At 35.9% G+C, this 23236-nt stretch overlaps 1 protein-coding gene across 2 annotated transcripts in view; it reads left to right on the top strand.

Moving 5' to 3' along the window:
* Positions 1 to 23236, top strand: part of LOC102218051 (ciliary neurotrophic factor receptor subunit alpha) — a 202043-nt gene that overhangs the window by 58054 nt on the left and 120753 nt on the right. Inside the window, exon 2 of one of the 2 annotated variants that reach the window (XM_023338806.1) lies at positions 4516 to 4597. The exons of the other annotated variant lie outside the window; for it this stretch is intronic. Within the exon in view, the coding sequence (XP_023194574.1) occupies positions 4516 to 4597 (82 nt within the window). The remainder of the gene's footprint in view (positions 1 to 4515; positions 4598 to 23236) is intronic. 2 annotated transcript variants of the gene reach the window in all.

A 23236-nucleotide genomic window follows, 5' to 3' on the forward strand; every position in this document is an offset into this window, starting at 1 on the left:
AGACTTGTCCTCTCAAAGTTCCCGAACAAACCAATGTTTTAGCTTCTTTTTTGCACACCCCCATCACAAACACACACAAGGCAGTTTCTTTTCTCTCTTCACAACCCGTGCCGACAGATGGAGAATAGTGTTGCTGTGATTTATTACATAAAACAGGCGGAGGGTAAGGTGTGATTTTATAGACTTTCATCATTCTTTGTGGTACCAGACGAGATGGTTTTGGCTAAATAACCAACCACCTCCAGCTAGGACCCAGCTGGATAATGCACCTCGGTCTCTCAGCATCACATTCTCAGTAATTGCCTGTACAATCCATAAATCTCAATCCAGCGCATTACTTAATAAAAAAGGTACCTTAAGAGCCAAATCATTTGTTTTGATTTTATGTTGTTGGGAGAACAGGGAACATTCTCCCACATGATGAATGTTTTACTTAGCGACAAAAACTCCTCACATGCAGTTTCCTTCTGTTAGGAATCAGAGTCATCTATAGTTATCTCTCCTTGCACATTTGAAAGCAATGGTTGATGTTCCTGAGGGCTACAACTCACTGTTTTTGCTAGAAACCAAAATATGTTTATTACCCAAATTATACTTGTTTTCAAGCAAAGACGCTTTGCTTATTCTATTTTGCCAGATTGCTCCTTTGTTATTGTAAGATCTGTCCATAGGGGACAAAATTGGTATCTTCTAGGAATAACCTCATTTAGCTTTGATCAGTTTTTCTGTCTATGCTGAAAGTAAAGCATCCCCATAGCATAATGCTTCACCGGGCCGTGGATGGTCCGCTCAGGTTAATGGGCAGTTTTAAGTTTCCACCATACATGCTATTTTGAATGTAGGCCAACAGTAACATTTTGGACACATCTAACCAGAGTGCTGTTTTCCATGTCCTTGCATCATCCATATTTTTTTTTTATCAAAACCTAAATGAGATGCTGGTGTATTTTCAACAGTGGTGTTCTTATACCCAGTCTTCCATATTGCTCACATTTGTAGTCTGGTAAATAATTCATGTGACATGTTTTCAGATTTTTCTTTCTTTTTACTTTTGAAAACCGTTTCTTCCTGTCTATCCTTCCACTGCTGCTTAGCTTTTATCTGCAACAAGTTTTGATTTGTTTGAGATGTTTCAGTAAAATACAAACAAACTGATCTTTTTCGAAAGTTACTGCACATCAATCTCTTTTTTTTGGCAAAAAAATTGGCAAAGTACAGGATAAACAAAGTATGTACTAAAAAAAAAAAAAATTAATTAAATAAAGAATGTCTTCTATTTTTACACACAACCCAGTCTGCCTAGTGTATTTCCCTCCTGGCTTTTCAATTTAAATGCAAATGTTCCCAAATCAGACTAAAAAAAATGCACAGGCAAAATCATTTAATGCAGATGAATTATATATTTTAATTAAGCAGCCAAAAGAATCATGCCTATTCAGCCCTTTCCTCACCAGTGAGAAATGAATAAATAAATATGGAATAAGGAAGTAGTGGAAGGGGGCTAAATGGAAGGGTTAGGAGAAAGAGATGGTTGGAAGGACGAGGATGAGGGGGGTTGGATTGAGTTTGTGAAATTGCAGCTCTAAGCGCCTGTTGTCTATCATTATGTGAGCGATCTGAAGCTGTCAGATTTTGAAAATGTATTGTTTTCTGATAGACAGGCTAAATACCCCTGGAGTTCCCAGCACTCACATACACACATTACTATGCTCACATAGTTGCACTCGATGGGTGCAAAAAGTTTCTAAATGCACATACATTTAGAAACACACAAATATTTTAGCTATGATGGTGATGGGCTAACCAGCACTTAGAAAATGATGACCAACAAAGATGATTGTGATGCTCTGACAAGGGATGCAATTTTAATTTCATCCCCTGTCACTCTTCCCAATATCTCTTCAGATGAAATACATATGAGCTGCCAATCACTCACAAATACAAACAGGCACTGAAGTGCATGCAAACTTTCAGTAGCTATTTCCGTCTTTCACAGATGCATACACACAAAGCAAAGAGCAGTAATTGTGGAAAATTCAAGGAATGACTTTGAGATTGCAGAATTACTTTTAAGATTTTATGGTAAGAATTTATACAAGTAAATTGATTCAGAACTACCTATCCACCTTGGTGTGTTGGCCATCCCTTAGCGGCTTCTGAAACAGCATGATTGTCAGCAAATAGTCACATAAACCAGAACGTATGATGAAAACATTGTTTTCAACTCCTTAATAGACAAGGAATACTCATAAATCTTGAATCTTTAAACACTCAACAAGTTGGTTGAGCTTAGTGACAGGTACTCACTCTGCATCTGGATTTGACACTGCAAGATCTCCCATTTCTCCTACCAGCTTGAGCTTTTGGCCCAATAGGATATGGACTAAAACTTTCTCTACCACAGGCATCATCCACCATTTGGTGATCAGTAAAATAGGAAGATGCCTCACTAAAATACTTGATGATTTGATGTGTTGTAACATAAATACATTTTGAAACACTGTATTTTAGGCTAAGTTAAAGTTTTTGAATTCCTACCAAAGAGTTTATAGCCCAAACCGAGCCGGAATATTTTGCAGCTTGACCTTGTCCAAGAAGTTAAAACATATAAACAACAATCACTTGAAAACATAATTAATGGGAGGAGGAAACGCTAAATTGCAATGGTGAAATGAAGCGCTGAGGTTGAAAGCATCGCACTCACAAGCATTACCCATCAACCGTCTTTGCTAATGAGGACTTAATGGTTTTCTAAAGTAAACATTTAATATTGATGACAGTATTCATAGAACTGTTCATAGAATACACTTTATTTTATCATTTCTACCTGTCATTAACAGCATTTAATTTTTTTCCGTTAACAGCATACATTTTAGTAAATACCTCAAGAGTGAATTTTAAGGTTTTTTGAGAACTTTAGCACTGCCCTAATTAGTCTTCCCAAATGATTCTTAAACAAACATCTTAGCTTTTTTCCTTAGACCTTTTGAATGTTTTTCTTAAACCCCTTATAATTGGTAATTCATGAAAAATCCCTTGAGTGTGTAATGTCTTAGAATGTTCTTTATCCTTCTGACATTTTATTCCCTCCATGAAAGCTTTTTCATGTTCCTAAACTTCAGTCCAGTGCTTGCAGTTATGTATTCTTTTTTTCCCCTTTGTGCGATGCTTTAACATGTTGTTGTGGGTTTCACGTTCCGCCTAACATATAATGAGTGAAGGATTCGATATGTAGGTTGGGAATTGGGAGATGAAGACACAGACAGAGAGAGCGAGAGAGAGAAAGAGAGAGACTCTGCAAGCAATAGTCAGAAAGTAGAAAAAAGCAAGAAACAGAATTTTAAAAAAGTAAGTTCATAGCTGAAGCTAAACATAGAGCAAGAGCAAATGGGATATGACAGACATTAGTATCAGCTGGAGCTTTGCCTCAAAAGTACAAGGAAATTCACTTCCTTTCTTTGGCTCTATTTAAAGTGTTCACTCTGTTCTTCACACACACACCTTACTCAGTGCAAATCTCAGCAGTAGGCAGACCCATAGACAACCTTTGTGTGTATGAGTGCCAACTATTTGTTTTTGACGAACAGAGGAAGGAGACACAGTAACAGCCAAGAGACGGTAGAGAAGATGGAGAGTCGAAGGAAAAGACAAAATTTGAAGGGAAGATTTGGGTTCAAGTCCCTTTGCTGGCATGACTTCACACAGCTCAGCTGCACTTGGACATAGTCGGGAATTCCACGGAGCTCCAGCTATTGTTTTTAACGGCCTGCAATGTACAATAGGCATGGAAAAAGTCAACATCTCAATGTTAAGATTTATTTCCAAATGATTAAATTTTTGATTTACTGGTGACACATAAGCACATTTTGCTTACTGTAGAAGATGAGATAAAAAAATACATTAAATAAATAAAAATAAAAAAACCCTTAAACTTACTCAATTCTACAATTTCCTAAGTGTCAGGTTGCAACTCTCAAAATGCCTGTTTTGGAGCTTGTCGTATAACTAAATTTGAGTCACATAGTAAAATGTGGGCACTTATATTTATTTTGTGAAGCAAATGATTATCCATGCATGTTTTTTTTTATGGAAGCTGTTTTTGCTTGTTTTGTGCTATACCTTTAAGGGCTGCTGGCCATGGCCCATCCCAGTAAGGATGGGCCCATTAGGCTGATGAATGGAGGGAAAGCGACAGAAACAGAGGGGGAATGTACAACACAGCAAATAGAAACAACCGCTAATATGAACAACTTTAGTGAGACAAGAACAGCAGGGAAATGAGATAACTTGATCTAAAAATCTGAAGTACACAAGAAAAGGACACATTAGGGAATGTAATGAAGTGAAAAAAGATAGACAGTGCAAGATTCAGAGAAGGCAGGAAATGGTTATCTCTCCATCTCTTACATGGTGATGTCTATGGGTCCGTCCGTCAGTCAGTCAGGAAGACGGGTGCACACACACGCTCTCCTGCTTTCACACGCACTCCTGACTTTGCTGTGTGTGTGTCTACAGATGGCAAACCTTGTGACATCGTTGTGCTGTGTAGTTCTGGCAGCAGTGGTGGTAGCCTACGCTCAGAGGCGCAGTCAGCTTGGTGAGTTTGCATTTTATCTTTTTTACAAAAGAATTCCGCCTTCCTATCAAGCCTTAACCTCTGTCTCTCTTTTTTTTTCCCCCTAAAAGTAAATATGATTTCAAACCAGAATTATTAGACTTTCTACTTCCTCTGAGCTTGGTATACTTTTTTTGGACTCTTGTCTTTATCATTTTGGCTGTTTTGTCTCACTGGTACCTCAGATTTCTTTATGGTTTCCAGATTTTTCTCTTTGTCAGAAGCTGAAGATTCCAATTTTTTTTTAACATGGTCTTAAAAAAACATGTATCATTGCTGTAATAATGGTATCAGTGTATACCAAGGCTTTAAGGGGTTAGGATTTGTAAATCACATTCTGCTCATTATATCATTTTAAATATTTAATCAAAAGTCCTCTTAATGACCTAGAAGAAAAATACTTTGTGACATTTTGCAACAGTAAGGTGCAATATTTTTTTTCTGCTTTAGATAAGTTGGCATCCATACATTGTTTTGGTCATTACCAGAATGTTTCAAAATCAAAGCTGAAATAAGATATGGCAGCTGCTCCTCTGAGAGCTAGCACAAAATGCACAAGATTAAATCTGGCCAAGCCATTAAAGGGTGTGAGCTTAACACACAAGTCAGTATGTCACTTGACTCTTAGTGAAGATTGGCCTTGACTTAACAGCCCATGAGAATGGACTATTTAGGTCAGCTGACCCAAAAAAGACTCCAAGGATGTCAATAAGTCCACAGTGACGCACGTCACTGTGTCACAAGACTCTCACACAAACACACAGACACACAGTATATTTTGTAACAGGAATGATGAATTTGAGTATTACTGGAAAGCACAGACAAGTTAAATGTAAGAGAAGTGAAGTAAAAGCAGAAACAGGCAGTGTCAGACAGAATGTCAGCCACAGCAGTAATTAATGCCGGAAGGGAAAGGTTGCTGGGTCATGATCTGAAAGAAACTGAGAACAATATCAAACATTTGGCTTTGTCAGAAAGACAGATATTCTCCACTTGTGTTCTTTTTTAGTAGTCACTTTCATTCATAATCAAAATTATAGAAATATTTTTAAACACAAATTCAAAGTGTGTTTTCTTTTGTGCTCTTCTGAAAAAGAAAAAAAGAAATTCAATCAAAGCAGACAATTGAAAAAAAAAAATGAAAAAAAAAAGCAGACAATTGAAAAGGGGCACATTTGAGGAAATAAAGTATATAAACAGTGGGGTGAGTCATAAATAGTTTCAACTTTGGAAAATACATATTTGTGTTGTTTTGGCAATTCTTAACTCTGTTGCATAAACTAAGATATATATGCATAAAAAATGTCAATGCTGGACTAAAACCATTCTTTGGTGTCATTTATGCTTGATGTCTATGTTCTCTTCCTTTTCTTGTTAGGATACTACCTAACCCAAAATAAAATCATTCCTTATACTGATATAGCCATAGCATTTGGATTAGAGTTATAAATACACTTTTTGGGATTTGCACCAACACTGATTTCCAAACACTGATTTCTCACCATGTTAGAATGGCATACACCTCCAGGGTTTGTCTCTCTGAAGCCACACAGAAGTGCTCACTTAACGCAATTCATGTGTGCAAACAGCTATTCATTTACATTTTAAGTAAATGGGAAAAACCCTCTATTGGGCTGGGATCCATCTGTTAGAAATTTACAGACTGATAAAGGAACACACTGTTTGCAAATGAAGTTGTGTATGCCTGTGCTATCCAGAGGGTAATAGGTCCATTTGAGACTTTTGGATTATTGACAGCCATAAATCACAGAAGAAAGAATGAGATTCTGTGAAACAGCATATCTGTAGAAAGAATACATTTAGCAAAATTGGCAAGTTTACATGTGCACTTTTTTACTGGACCTGATGTTAAAGCAATTTTTAAAAAGTTCAGGAATCCTAATATTTTAGCTGGCATTTAAACTGCAACAAAATGACCATTTCCAGTGTCTAACGCCACATGTCAGAAACATTAGTTACAACAGGATGTAGGAATTATTTCCTCACCAGCAAGACCCTTTAAGCATAAAGCCAAGAACTCTGGTGTTTAGGTCTGCATACTGAATATCTACTGAGCTCAGTTAAAGATTCATGCTGACAAAAAATTTGGCAAAAGAACATTGGATGGAAATCTGAGCCCCACAAAAGGCAGTCCCTCAATAAAACATCACTTGAAACAACAGAGAAAAATGAAAATAATTGAAAGGCAAAAGCCCACTGAGAGAAAGGGAGGTAGGCTCCAAGGTAAGGCCAATTAAGCTGTGTTGAATATTCCTAGTACAAAAACAGACATTCAGATGGTTTGAAAAGGAGAGTTAAATACTAAGTTGGTGGAAAAGACTTAAGATGGATACTTCTAAGGTAAAATACTTAAGAGCTGAAAACGTGAAGAAAAAGATACACTCATCTAGAAAGAGTAAATTATTCATGATACTTAATCCTTCTTTGAAAATGACAAACTATGATTTAGCAAAACAAAATGGGAAAAAGCAAATGAATAATAACATTCTCTCTGTTCAGCACAAAACAAACCTAATGCCAACATAAAGCAATCATTATAAATAAGGTCAGAGAAGTCTTAAATCCACACATGCTGCACCACTAAGCTGAACTTGTACTTTTACCATCCCATTTATGACTGAAAGAAAGGGATAAATAACCTTACCTTCAAAGAAGAACATTATTTTTAGTCATTAATGTAAAAGCAGGATGTTTTGCAGGCGTAGCAGTGATTCTTAAAAATGGAAGCCTTCTGTAGGCAGGATAGTGTGAGAAATAACTCAGCTTTGTACATCTCAAGGCCTTATTAAATTGAATGAATTTCAATTGTATTGTTTAAATCAATTAATTGACATAAATTGTGAGTTTGACTTTCCAGTGTGCATGCAATACACAGTTAAATACATAGTCATGCATTAACACACACTACATTTCACCAGTATTACATGGTCTGTTAGCTTGAGTGTGTCCTACTGAACTCACACTTGATTCATGTCACTAGTGTATCATGTTTGTTCATGATGGTGACAAACATACTACATTTATTCGTACTCATGTTGAACAATGTCTCCAAACATTTGACAGTAAAAATTAAACCACAATGTGTCTGAAAATGAAATTACAATGTTATGGTCAAAAGTGCATTTTGTTCCAACTAGAATTTTTGTTGGACAACTTAAATATTCTGGATTTATAATGCTGCAGTAATGTTTTAATGTCAACTAACATAGTATTATCTTTTGTTTTTCTTTTTTATAATGTCATTTATAATGTCATTTGTTAAAGAGAAGCAGCAAACCCTGACAAGGCCCTGAGCCTAATGAAACGGATGTATATAATAAAATGATTGTTTGAGTATACTGTTTTTTTATGCAACTCTTTTTTTATAACTCATGTCCACATAGTGCTGTCACACTGCTTTTTAAAAAAAAGAAAAACAGTATATTCTACAGCTATTGCCATGCACTTGTAGACTGACACACATATTGTATATTTTTACATAGTGACTTTACCATAGCGAATGTATTGTGAACAGCACTGTTCTATTTAGGCCTGTCACGATAGCAAATTTTGCTGAGCGATTAATTGTCTCAAAAAATTATTGCGATAAACGATAATATTGTCTGAAGACTTTTTTACACTGATTTAATGGAAATGACGTAATAATGCATGTGATTTCCTGCCAAAGATAGATACACTTTATTTTCAAAAGAATATTTAACACTGGAACTGATAAACAAAATAAACAAAACAACCAAAAACAAAAATAAAATGGATTCTCAGTCTCCATTAACAATAAATGTACTTGATAAAACTAAACAACATAAAGCCAAAGTGGAAATAAATACTGCATTCAACCTAAAGAGTACAGATTATGAAGTGTGTATATTATGTTGCCCTTCAGTAATAATTAGATTTAAATAGAGAAAATGGGCACATCGACTACCTGATGCAATAGTTCACACTACATGATTTTTTGCTCCTATTTTTCCCCTTATGACAATCTTAAAACGTTGGTCTTTCTAAGATTGTGTGGTGTGTTACAGTAGATCATCGTTGCCGCTCCGATCCAAATCAGGTTTTTTTTCCCCGACTGGGATCTTTAACGTAGTTTGTTGAATGTGACAGGCAGCCAATCAGAAAGCGCGGATTCTCCTCAGTGTTTCCGGAGGGGAAATTACGTCGGGGAATCCCAAACAGCTGACACGGCGCAACCTGAAGTCCAGCAGACATTGGAGATGATACGTGGAAACAACATTAATGTTTATTCAACATGCAAAGAATATAGAAATGACAAGAGGAGGAGTTGGAGCGAAATTGCTACCGCAGTTGATAAACCCGGTAACTTTTCAGCTGTTCTTCGTTAACGTGACGTAAATAGGTTCTAATGATTTTCCTTCAGTCAGGACTGACACTAGCCACATGCAATGCAGGTAGATTGTAGTAAAGCATTGATTAATGCCTGATTTTAAAATTAGTTCACTGGACTTGCAGCCATTATTTTGTGCCCATTGTTGGACACCACATGGCAGGATCGAACCCGATCGAACCGTTATACCTAGGATTTCTGTCGGCTAATGTGTGATCTGTCAGGTTTTGAAAATGGGCCGACAATCAGCCGACAGCTCTAAGATTGTGTAGTGTGCGCTGGGCTTTACACTAAGGAAATGAGGAAGGAGGGTCAGTGGAGAGCACCGGAGTTGAGCTTTTTTTCATTCGGTGTCATCAACAGAAAGAGAAAAGGGCCGGAAGAGACGATAATGCCGATAATTGAAATGACTTCGATAGTTTTAATTTATCGTGCGATTAATCGATTTATTGTTTATCGCGACAGGCCTAGTTCTATTTAGCCTTGTTACATTCTTTAGTAATATGATACTATTTTTTATTGAATAAACATACAACCTCTTATTGAGATTTTTTGTTCATACTTCTAAATTATTAAAGTAATTTGTTGATATTCTTATAAGTATTTGTATTTATAAACTGAATATACTTTGACAACTGCTAAAGCACTGATAAGCAGCTTTACTTTAAAATTGGTCAGCTATGAGAAGACGGGTTGGATGATTGAAGGGCTCATTAGACAGCTGATGCCTGGATGTCTCTGTTTCTTCCAGATTACGTTTCTCTAATAGCGATAGAGTCAATCATATTCTATTTAAAAGTCAATCTTCACCTGCACTGAGGACCAGAATATTGACACCAAGAGGAAAAACGGTTTCTTCCTTTTACTTCAGTATGGGATCTTCTGCCTCCTTAATGTAGCTATTTATTTGCTATATTTCTCTTTCTGGATGCTTTTTTGGTTTGTTTTTAAACCTGAGAAATCCCCAGAATGTTTTTCAAAGGCATTAGTATTTCAAGAAGTAGGTTCCTTACCAGTAAATTTTGAAATACTGTGACAAAGCACAACAAGAATACAAATAGCGTAGGGCAGTGGTTGTCTAACTTTTCATAACTAGCCCCACTTCAGGAAGCTTGGTTGATAATGATTTTATTCCAGTTTGAGTTGGTACCATAAGGCTGTTTGAATTTGACATGGCCACCAGCCGCCCAGGACGGCATCTTGTGGGGGGTGGAAAGAGACAAAAATTTCCACCAATAATGACTCTCTCCATCTTATCCCTTCCTTCAACACTCAGTTATGCAATACTCCATTCTCTTTCCCTTTCTTGCACATTGTCTACACTTTTGTCCCCTGGAAATCCTTGCTCTGGACTCTCCTTCTCATTGTTTTTCCCCTTAATAAAACACAGTGATCTAAAGAAGGTCTGCCACTCATGGTACCATTTACTTTTTCTCCATGTGACTAAAAGAGCTGGTGTACTACATTTTTTACCTTTGTTCGAACTTCTAACCTCACATTCTGTCTAATTTTTACCAACAAAAGAGTGAAGGTTTTAAGAAACGAAAAGCTTAAGCAATTTTCAGCCCGAGGGACTGAGAGCAAATGAGAGACAGCAGGAAATAAGAGTTTAACTCCCCAACTAATTCCATGGTATTACTGCTGTCATAGCTGTATTTATTTCCCGAGCATTCAAAAAACGTTGGTGACTCCTCAACATGCCTGGGCGTATGCTTTCCTACACAGACCTATTTATCCATTCCTGTGAATGAATTGTGTAAATTGTTTAAACCAAATTAATTATTGCAGTCTTGTAACCAACCTCTATCATGCATGACAGCCGAGTCTAATTTAATTCGTGCGTAGAGGCTCATATAGACAGATAAAATTAGCATTGATACAAACTCTTTGAAAGCACGATGTCAGACAGAAAACAAACACTGTCATCTATTTCAGGAACATTGGTTGCAGGAACATGGTGTATCTAAAAACAAAAACAAAACAAAAAAAACCAAACTACAAAATCATGGGCATAGAGGACATTGTTGTTAAAGTGTGAATCTCCCCCCAAAACATGCCATAATTTGTTCGTCTCTGCACAAATCACAGCAAAAGACAGTTCCAGACAGCTAAATGTAATCAATTATTCATGAAGGATAACTACTCTCTGATGTGTCATCAGAGAAAACAGACAGCAGGAGGAAACAAGTAAAGAAGCACAAAAATCATGTGTTTTTGTTTAAGCCATATAACGTTTGCAGTGGGGGAACCTCTATCTGTCTCATTATCCAGAGTAGCACTCAATGTAATCAGTGCTCTCTGTTTGGCAGGCAGCGTGCAATAAATTCAACATGGAGCTCATCCGGTTGATTGACTGACAGCATTGGCAGATGAATTACAGTCTGACTGACTCGAAGACTGGCAGACAGGCTTAGTGAAGTGATACTGATCCTATTTACTTGTGGTTTAGGGATGAAAAAGCACAAGCATGAACCCTTCATAATACATGTAGAAATGTACTCCAAATATTTCTAAATTTTAAGAAATTGTAAAAAAAAAAATATATATATATATATATATTTTCTTTAAAACTCTTGATGAATTAGGCTTCCAACTACCAAAAAGTAATGCTTTGAGAATATGTATACATTATGTTTGTCTTCAAGTCGAATTAGCAACTTGAAAGCAAATATTTGAAGTTTCTGGCTCTCTGAATACAGCAGGGAGCTAGGGGTAGGAGTATGGTAAGCCATTACATCATATAATTTTGGGGCATTGCAATGTCTGATACAGTCAAATTAAAGCAAGTAGAAACGTCATTAGGAATTTAAAGATTTCAGACACCAGAAGGAGCACGATAATTGCTACTCAGTGGTGGTTGTTGTGTGTCTTGTCTCTATGCTGCTGTAACTGCGAAATAATTTCCCTGCTGGGATTAATAAAGTAATTCTATTCTATTCTATTCTATTCTATTCTATTCTATTCTATAAGGTACCATCTGGGGTGTCACTGGCAGGTAAACTATAAGTGTAGACATATTTATTTTAAAGAAATCAGACTCGTACCTGACTTTCTTTTCTGGGGTAGTGGTTTTGATATGGGTGCTATGGAACACAGGGATCAGCAACATTCAAAGCTCAGTGAGCCACTTTTGTCCCTGCCCTCAATAAAGTCATAATCTACCTGGCCAGAGAAAAAAAAAACGTGTTGGGCTTTCTAAATTTGTCTATGAATAAATGTGTTTATTTTAAGATGAAGATTGGTAAGCAAAATAATATTTTCTCACCATAAAGCTATTTTGATTTGATTGTAATACAGAGTTGCAAAAGAAAAATGAGGATAAAACAAACTTCCTGGAAATGGATTCCTAATAACATTTGATTACTAGCCAGCAAAAAAACAAAAACTTATCCACTCTGTCAATTAGTTTCAATTGTCTTCCCTTAAGTGTCAGACATTAGAATTCACTGTGACAGAAAAAAGTCAGATAGGAGAAACAAATGACAAATGTCTGTAGAATCCAATATTTTTTGTGAGAGTTCTGTAATTTGACCACTACAGATTCAGAATTCCCGACTGTCTGATAAAATCTTTCATGTAATGGACCATTTCCAACCAACTGCAGTGTTTTTCACGAAGATACAGAATCTCCAAATCTCGCTGTCTGAGTGTTTCTGTCTATTTGTGTTACGTCCGGTCTGGTGTGTATTTGTGTTTTTGTTGTTGTGAAACTCTTATCTCATCAATCATTAAGAAGGAATTCCCATTAAGGCTTACATCAAGCATCACTCTTCCCTATTTGTGTTTTTCAGCTGGCACCTTCCCGAAAATTAAAAATAATTGATTTACGCAGTATATTTTCTTTAGATATGTGAAAATTTATATATATATATATATATATATATATATATATATATATATATATATATAAGTAAAAGAATGAAGGTATGTCACTTTGATACCATACTGTAACACAGTTAGTGTAGAGCTTGTATAAAAGTATTGTATAGCTTCTTTAACTCAACACACAGTCAGATGTTTTTAAACTGTTGGCAACAAAAATGACTTAACAAATACGTTGAAATGACCAAATTATCCCCAACATGTAAATATTTTGTGTTGCCATTAATATTTTACAGCCCTTCTTGAACTCTATTGGGAGCAGAGTTCTCTAGAGCTTCCCAGTTTGCTACTGGAATTCTATTCTGCTTCTTTGTGATGCATTTACAGAGCTGGTGAATGTCAGAAACCTTAGAAACCTCACACTCCTCCATCCCCCATTTGAAGATGCCCCACTAATGCTCAATAGGATTAATGTCTGGAGACATGCTTGGCCACTCCAGCACCTTTACCCTCAGTTTCTTTAGTTAAGCATATTGGAGGTGTGTTTTTGGATGATATGATGCTTCTGTATGTCATAGAATATATTAGCATTCACTTTTCTCTCAAAGAACCTTGGCTCCTCACAGCCAGCCACAATCATGCAGCTCCAAACCATGACACTCCTTCCACACACTTATTTTTATAGAGGAGGCACCTTTAGAGGAGATTTCCATCTGGGATGACAGCTGTACTGACCAATTTGATGAGGTTTGCGACTATGACCCGAGCACTGACTGGCGGATTCCCCATTTCTTCAACAATGCGAGCAGTATTCATATGTCCATAGATAGACATATTTGATTTTTATGAACAACATGCTTCACATGTTTTTCTTAAGGTCTGTTTTTGTTTACCTTCTCCTACAATGTTTCCTACATTGCAATGAATTTCAGAGTTTTTTGAAACACACATCATGTGGGTATGAGCAAGAGCAAAAGCAGAAAGATTTCTGGTACATAAAGCCCTGTTATGTCTTTGAAGTACACATGTCACTCTTGAAGCACTGTAATATTGGACAGTACATGTATACTTGCACCAGTTGTGCAAAACTGGATGTTGTGCTTAACTAACATTTTGCTTTTCCCTGACCTATTAAAGACTCAGCTAATCATGTGGAAAGAAAATTTGAATGCTTTTGGAATGACCTGGAGTGGTCAGGAATTAATTAGCCCTGTAAATGAGACGGCAGGTAAAGCATCTAATTTAAATATTTAGTTTATTATTTCGTTATCGTTGTATTAACTAAGTTCAATTTGCTATGAATATGTAGCAGTGGTGCACATATGTAGCAGACTATCCATAGGGTTTATGAGCTAAAGTACTCATGTGACAGAGTATATATATATATATATATATATATAGATAGATAGATACTGCGCAGAACCCTCAAGCTCCCAGGCCTCTGGTAGAGGACCCGAGCTCAGAGGATAAGAACCACCCGCGGTGGGTGAGAAGGGAATTTTATATAATAAATCCCCCGTGCCTACAAAAAAAAGAAAAAATGCTGGTATCGCTTTCATTCTGCCCATTCAGCAGCAAATTGAGTGTAAGAAATATTCCTTTATTTCTTACATTGACCCTATCAAAGTATAAATTGCCATGCTACTCTTTATTATCCTTTTGCTCGTCCATCTCTTCAAATACACTCAAGATAAAAGCAGAGAACAAGGTCCAAGCAAAACTGTCCATGAATATTATACCTCACCAGTCAGGCTACACACACTCACCTTGGCTTGCACAATTTTCAAAGAACAAACTAATACAAGTAGTCTGATGGGTGTGTGTAGTCACAAGTGAGTCATTTGTTGAAGTGAAGTCTAATGAGACTTACAGTGGGTCACAACCAGTCAGCCTTTGATGACAAAAAATAAAATAAAACAGCTACTGAATAATGTGACGTGACGATTGAAGGGTCAGAGAGAGTTTAGCATTTTGAAGTTGACAAAGTGAATTTAGCTTCAAAACATATTTTTTTCATGCCATGGAAACACAGAGGATAAGGTTCAGATGAACATACATGTTTCTTGAGGTGTTACAATAATGAATAAATTACCAACTCCTCATAATCTGTTCAGTGATTCTGTAGCGAGATTTTAATGTGGCTAATTTTTGGCCCTTTTTGAATTCTATTGATTTTTTTGATATGCTTTCTAAATCCTCCCTCCCCCTCAAAAATGTCATCACATTTAGAAATATGTTTACAATGGAAAAATTGTAATGTGTTCAATACTTATTTAACCTGCTGTATAGAAGAATACATAAGTTATGTTGAGTCATACAAGCTGCCCAATGCCTCCAAGATGTCATAGAATATTGCATTAAATGTACTTTTTCTAAAGTAAGAAATGGTAATCATTTGTTATAAAGAGTATGTTTCTCTTTGGCTAAAACATTTTCATGATCACAGTCTGAGCACATAAATGTACTCAAGTTATACAGAGCTTTTCTAGTCATCTTGAGCCCTCAAAGCATTTTACACTAATCACATGCACCGAATTGCACTCACAAACATGGACACATTCATACACCGATAAGGAGATTGGTGAGCAACTTGGGGTAAGTGCCTTGCCCAGGGGCACATTGACATGTGGCAGGAGGAAGCTGGAGTCAGACCCACTTTCTTATTGCAAAGCAACTGCTCTTCCCATTGAGCCACAGTTGCCAACGGAACTGTGGCTCGTCTGGCGCTGATGAGATTAGGACTTCTATTCTCATCAGCTATTCTCAACTATGATTCTCCACTATGAAGAGAATAGAACTTTTAAAATGGTATCTTCAGCTTCCCATTTGCTTTGTGTGCATGTACAAATGCATGCATTTATCCTTACCACTCCCAGCTAAATCTAGTTGTTGATTCATATCTATTTAATTTGGCTTTGGAGATCTGCAAAAAATTAAAATAAAAAATTACTGGCATTGATCTAGAAGTGTATAAGCATTTTAGATTTCATAAAGACTTCTTTAAAACCTAGAAATGAATGGTGAGTAACTATTGATGTGTGTAGTGGATACATTAGTATCTTAAATTTGAAATTATAACTTTAAACAAAGTGGTAGTTTTAATAATCAATGCTATGTAATAGTTTACAAGCCAATTAAATATATTCTCAAGCACTATTTCAGAAAAGAAAGTTATGCACTTTTGAAATATTTTCTTCATTTATCATGCTTTGTTAAACAGCAACTGAATATACCTAGTAATATAATCTTTGATAGTTCATAAGTATTGTATCATCATGGTGTTTCATTTTAATGCTGCACTTAAGCTTGAGTGGAACTTTTGAGATAGATTTTCCAAATGCAATAAGGCAGTTTTTTTTTCTTTGTAAAAGTAACAAAATATATGGCTGTACGTATTAAAACAGAGCATTGGGACGTTTTTATTGGTAATAATAATACTATATTTTATTTGTGGAGCACTTAACTGTTTTTCATAGTCTCAAAGTACCAAGTGTTATATATATCTTGTAGTGGGTACCCAGCTAAGTGTGAAAAATGTATAAAAATGAGGTTCATGTACAGTGGCTACAGATAAGGTCACATTTCTTTAAATGGGGTTTGAAAAAAGCTTCATATATTCTGTGTTTCAATGAAGACACTTTGGCAGAATCAATACTGGAAATGAAAGAGTGTGCTGTAATTTAAAAGAAATACACTTAACAAATCAATGTATCTAGTCATTAAAAAGGGGCTTTTCATTCATAGATTGCCAAAAAGCCCCCTAATATTGAATTGAGAGACCATTTGTGAAATAAATTTTCTGTTTCCAAAGCCATTTTGCTGATCCCAAACCATTAAATCCAAACTTATGTATTCTTGTGCCGTTTAAAAATCGGAGAGCCCCTTCTGATTGTCCCCAATTCTTCCTGATAAACTGTTCAATAAGGTAATGCTGCCAGGAATCTAATGTTTTTTTTCCAGACAGTTAAAGTAGAATTTTGGCTAATGTTGTTTTGCAGTAAAACTTTGTGCCAAGACATTGGAAGTGACTCTCCAGGCTTTCAAAGTGGGTTCTGAACTCTGTGAGACTTCTATATATACACATTTTATCTGATATGTCGTGAACAAACAGACCTCCAACATAAGAGATATTTGGAAAAGAAAAAAAAACAAGGTCAGTAATGGTTATTGATATATTGACATGGCTGACAAATTAGTGTTTTTGTTGTTGTTTTATATGTTAGTTTTTTGTTTGTTTGTTTTGTTTTTACATGGACAACAGTGGTATGTGGTCAATAGGCATGTGTGTAGCATAGATCTAACAGTGTCTGAAATATTCATTGGAGATTTAGAAGGCCCAAAAAATCTAAGCTAATCTTTAAATACAAACTGATAATGATACTTTAAGTATTTTACTTGCACAATCCCAAACCCCCAAGATAGTGTTCCATGTACAGTAAAAATTTGATTTGTCTTTGTCTTTCAGAGACATCTTACCCATTGTTATATTTCATTGTTATATGTCTTTTCAGACTAGAACTCATCACTTTGACAAAGACAGTAAAACTTTTAGAGGGTTGTATCTTGGGATATGAGAATGATGGTGTCATAGAAATAGCTCCCAGAGTACATTCTACCTTTGATTGCTTTGCAAGCTGAAGAATCTTTTTCTTTAATGCTGTCTGACATGAAAGAGGGTTGTTGTGTCCTGTCACTTTGAGCTTGTGTTTTTGTCGTTTTGCATTTCTGTTGAAAACCTTTTGTTTGAAAAGCCCATTTCTGGATATTTGGCTCTGAGCCAGTAGCTGTGAAGCAATGCTGAGTGAGCTACCTTAAAAATGTGGAATAAAACAGGAGCAACAAAACACTACACCTTTTCTAAAAGAACCCTGCGTCCTTGTAGACGAGTGGCGACAAAGGCAAAGATGAAGCATAGCTCGCTTGTGTGCATGTGCTTGACTGTTTTGGCCGTTTGTATTTATTGCCCATGACTTTGTGCAAGGACACTCCTATCTGTCTTTGTTGAAGAATGATTTGTTGCTGTGGAATGGATTCATACACAAACCATTTGCTCCCCAATCCCTGAAACTTTATTGTCAGGGGACGATAGCTTTTCTTCTCTGTCTGTTTGAATTCTATTTCTCAAAGCTCTACCACCAAGAATACTGGAAATTGCGAAAACATTGCACACACCTTAATGTGAGATGTGTGTGGAGGCTTAAAATAATGTGGCATTGACTGCTTTTGCCACATAGCAAATTGGGCCCCTGTATTTACAGTCAAAAGGAATTAATCAAATTTCATATTTAGCATCCAAGCAAAAAATAAAGTATGATCCATTAAAATATCATGCTTGGGACTACACATGGCTCAGTAGCTGTCCAGTAACAAATGAATAACTGAAAATGAATTTTTAAAAAATCATTGTTTTTTTCTTTCAAACTAAATTATACAGCATATAGTTTTACAAAAGAAAAACTATCCATGCATATAGCAATGACATATCTAAAAGTGCTAAAACTTAGAAAACATATTTTTGTTTTACTGGAAAACAAAAGCCAACAAAAAAGACAGTTAGATTTCTTGCCTTATTTGTGTAGTTTGATGGGGCACAATGGGAGTGGGGTTAGTCTCAACCAAGTTTTTTGTATTTATTTTTACACGTTTTACAAGTGGCAGCATGGTATAATGGTCAGGGAGATTGTCTCATTATTAATAGATAGCAGCCTGGTTCTGAACAAAATGCATTTGCCCTTAAGCAAGAGACAGTAGTGCAGCTTGTTCCGTCATTGTCAGGCATGCGACATCGCCATTTCCTTGGGACTTTGGATTGCATAATCCACTAGGACTAACGGGTCATTGTGAAGCTTAATGTCCTGTCATAGCCCAGGTGACCAACCGCAGAATTGAAATGAGGTATGTCATTCAGAGACCTTAAAAAGGGTAATGTCAGTCTCTGATAAAGAGCCAGGAATTCCAACCCAGAACAAAACGTTTCAATGCGACTCAAAAGTAGAGTTATTCCTCTGACCACTCACTACCAGTCAATGTTCCTAAAAATATGGACATCAAAATTAAGCAAATGAAATTAACCCCTCAACTGCCATCCTCAAAATTCTTAAATTTCAGTCAAAGGATCCATGTGGACACTGGTATCATCGTGACATTTAAATAGGTAAAGTAGGTAAGATGTTATTCAAATAGGAAAGACAAAACAAGTATTAGCATAAAAACAAAAATGGGCTGTCAATATTTGTCCTCCTTGCATAACATCATAAGGCAGCGTGTGACCTAACAGCTAAAACATGGTGAACACCATATTGTCAATCTCTAAAGCCCGGTGTCAAGCACTGTCTTGTTTGCAGCATAAAATAAATTGAGAAAGTATTTACATCCTGCATTTTATAGATGGGAAGTTAGACTCTGAGATAGATATTTGTCTGAACTGTGGTTATGCCATTCTAACAATAAGGTAATTTTGCTTTGTTGTAAACTATTTGTTTGAAAAAGGTCAATAATTGTGGGTTATTGTCTTACTGGGATGTAAACCGTATCTCTAGTTGTTTTTTTTGTCTTTTTTTTGTCTTGTGCTGTCTCTAACAGTATTGCGCAATATTACCTTGTATTCAGTTACATCAATTGCTCAGTCAACTCTGACCAACATCCTTGTCACTGCTTAAAAAAACATCTATGTATTAAGACTGAGACTTTCAAAGTGATCTCTATAAAAACAAAACAAAAAATATATATTTTTTACACTTTACAAATATACACTTCTGTAACTTAATTTTTACTTTACAATCCCCATAAAATTTATTACAGAATATGGATATAGGAAACAAAATATGAAGTTCAAGGGCTTTAAATACTTTCTGAAAGATAGCTTCTAATTGTTTCAATAAATAGAACAATTATTAAGTCATTCAAAACTACGATAACCTAAAGTAATGTAAGCTTGTAAAAGCGTACTAAAGATTTTGTTACTGGAAAGATAATGTTCTTATCATTTAATTGAGTAATGATAAAATAATACAGATGCAGTTTATTGTAGCAAAGAGATTAGATGTAAACGTCCTTAAGACTCGCTAACATAACAAAACATTGTTTTGAAAAATACACCAAACTGAGGGAAATCACAGCAAAGCGTACCACTATACCCAGTCACCATCTTGCCTGTATGTGGAGTGTACATGTGTCATATTTCTTCAACACAATAACAAGCAGTCTGATCTGTCAGATTGATAACACACTGCATTCAGCACACACACGCACGCACTGTTGAAGGAAATCTGGCAGAGGTAGTATTAACCTTCTGCTTGAACTTGGATTCTGTACCTTTTTCAACACAGTGAGCATTTCACATCAGAAACACCTTTGTGCATTGATGTAAAATAAGACATGCAAAGAAACAGTGATAAATTGTGACAAGCTGGTTAATTTTAATGTATCAATTAATTAATTACAATAAATGTTAAGAAGCATGTCATGGAAGGCAATTAATCAGACTTCACACCTTTAATTCTCAAGTAATGCTTTTGTATAATTCTAAAATTTTCTGTTGTTAAAAGTTATCAAGCAAACCAGTAAACCAAGCTTATCCTCTTCACGCCATCTTAAAAAAAAAAAAAAAACTTTATAGCCCTTTTTTTCAGCACTTTTTTATTGTTATTTTCCGGTAGCAGATTAAAATAGGTCATAATTTGCATTAAGCTGCTTTAAAAACCCAGGCTGCATTAGTTTTTCCATTTATTATGTTCTTTAATTTGAGCATGTCCAATGTGATCTTCCCGTCATGTTTCTCTTGAGCCTCTCTTGATTTAGATAGGAGATGACAGGCTGATGTGGCATGAGATGGTAATGTTTCCTTCCTTTTTTCATATGCAAATTTCTGAAGGAAAGCTTTTCCCCTCTCTCACATATATCAACATGCAAAACATCTGCCTCCACATTTGCCACTTCCCTCATTTTTTTCTCCTCTTTTCTGCATTATATTCATCTATTGGAAAAGGTCATAATGTCCACCTGGAATATACTCCTGGTTTTATTACCTGACTTTTAATGTACTTTATTTTTACTGCCCTGGAGTACAAATACAACAGATGTGAACTAGGTAAGGATTGTGTTTGTACAATATCAGGAAACAAGTACAGTGGAAGGTTCATTACTTCATATTCCAGGTATTCCTCAACATGACAAAATAAAGACAATTACATTAATCAAGATTTCAGATGCAGTTCTTTACAGAAATATTCATGGTACTTAACATGCATCTACATAGCATGTAGAAGAGTCACAGCAACATGTGGAGATAGGTGCTTTGACAGTACTTTACTGCAGCAGCATCTGGATGCTAAAACCAAACTTTTGGTGCAAATGAGGACCTGTCCTGGCTCAATTGCTGTTTTTATCAGCAGTGACAAAAGCAAAATACCTGTGGGCACACACTAGTTTTTCAGGGCTGCAGAAATAATGACAACTCAATAAACTTTGCATAAACTGACTTTTTCCAACTGAGACTGTAAAACTGAAGGACAGAAAGACTTAAAAGCAAAGCCTGCAACCTCTAAATCAAATTTCAATCAAAATCTAATCTTGAACTAACTCTAGTTCCTTTGTCTGTGTGCTTCCTTTTGGATCATGTCAGCATTCTAATACAAAAACAAACATTTTAATTCCACATTTGACTATTCTAAATTGTTGCTTGTAATTTTCATGGACTTTTTATTTGGTTGATTTTTTTTAATTTTCAGTAGAGACCTCATTACTCACAGTCAGGCCTCATTACTTCTCAGTCAGATACATGCTTGCCTCCAGTAGAATAGTGAAACATGTGGGCGCAAGTCTGCTCATAGAAATTGACACATTGAATCCCTCTTTTCTTTGACAAGTACCTAAAACATGAATGCTTCTTTCTTCAGCTAAGGGGTTAACACACGCACACTCATGTCTTCAGTACTGAGATACAAAGTGTCTGTATCTCTCAACAGGAAAATTTACAGGTTCAGTCTTCTTAGCTCCACCAGAAGGCATGTGTAAAAGAAAAAGAAATAAGAGAGAATATGTCATGTGCAAAATTAACAATCCAATGTGTTCATTTTGTATATTCTGCTGAATAACTGAACTGAATTCTTCACAGGGGTTATTTTCTAGACTCTGGCATACATTCTCAGACATTTGATAGATTCATGTGGCTTAGTGTGCACCTCATATCAGTGAGTTCATCAGAAATATTTACTGATGAACACAAACAATATGTTTAGTACTTATGTTCCCAACTGTGAGGAGGATAACATTAATATTAAAGTGGTTGGGGTTGACATCCACAAACAACACATCCTGATGTTTGTGGATGTCGCTGGTGCGTCATATTTACAGGTAGTAGTAGAAATAAAATTGTCCAGTTCACCTTACTCATAAAGCAGCCAGTTAAACTATGGCAGCTAGTCATTGGGAAAAGGAGTTGGATGGTCCATCTCACACACAGTAGCTGTCAAATGAGATAAAAATATAAAACTGTTCAGTCTGAGCACAGATGCTTGTTTGACAAATCAACACTTTCTTTTTTGTCATCATCCATCTTGTGTTTTTACTCAGTCTGAATGTGCCTGAAAACATGAGATCATCACACCTGAGATTTTTTTTGTCCTCTGGCCTCAACATTAGACATTTCTTTGACAAGCTCTGTGTAAATGTCAGCAAAACAAGATTTCCATTCCTCTAAAACATGTGACAAATCTGTGCATGAAATTCCCAGATCTGCCTTGTAGCTCTCAATGTGACTTTTTTTTTCTAACCTCACACTCCCACTCCAGCGTGTAGATGACGATTCACCCAGGATGCTGAATCTGCTTATTTAAATATATCTGCACGTGTAATCACTCTATGCACGTTTATTTGCATGTTTTATTTTTGAACCACATAAGGAAGGGTGTATATTTTCTCTTTATTACAATAACATTTCAAGAATGATGCTTCTCTAAACTGTTTTTTTTTTTTTACCCACTTATTATTCTTGTAGGTAAAAAGGTTGCATGAGCCAAAAAAGAGTAGGCATGTGCAAGCTGGTCTACCCGGGTACTTTAATCTACTAGTCTGTCTTCCCTTAATCAAGTCAGCGCTGGCACTTCGAGTTGAAGAAAAAAAAAAATCCTTATTTATTTTAGGGGGTTGTGGTTACTCCCTAACTGAATCAACTTCCTTGTTTTTCAGTGTATAGCATCATGTTGTTTGCAGCTTATTTAGATTTTCTAAAAATTAAAGTTTGCATAGTATCCTTTGATAATTTTGCAAGTCCTTCATTTTGTGTCTCTACTGCCTCTATCAAGAAAACTGCTGGACAGCATTTTGCTTTCAATGATTGCTATATTTAAGTACTAATTTAAAACACGTTTACACATATGAATCTGTATGTTATAGTCCTGAGGAAAAATACCACTTTATTTGTGCATCGT

Source organism: Xiphophorus maculatus, chromosome 8, assembly GCF_002775205.1.
Source record: "Xiphophorus maculatus strain JP 163 A chromosome 8, X_maculatus-5.0-male, whole genome shotgun sequence".
Classification (NCBI taxonomy): domain Eukaryota; kingdom Metazoa; phylum Chordata; class Actinopteri; order Cyprinodontiformes; family Poeciliidae; genus Xiphophorus; species Xiphophorus maculatus.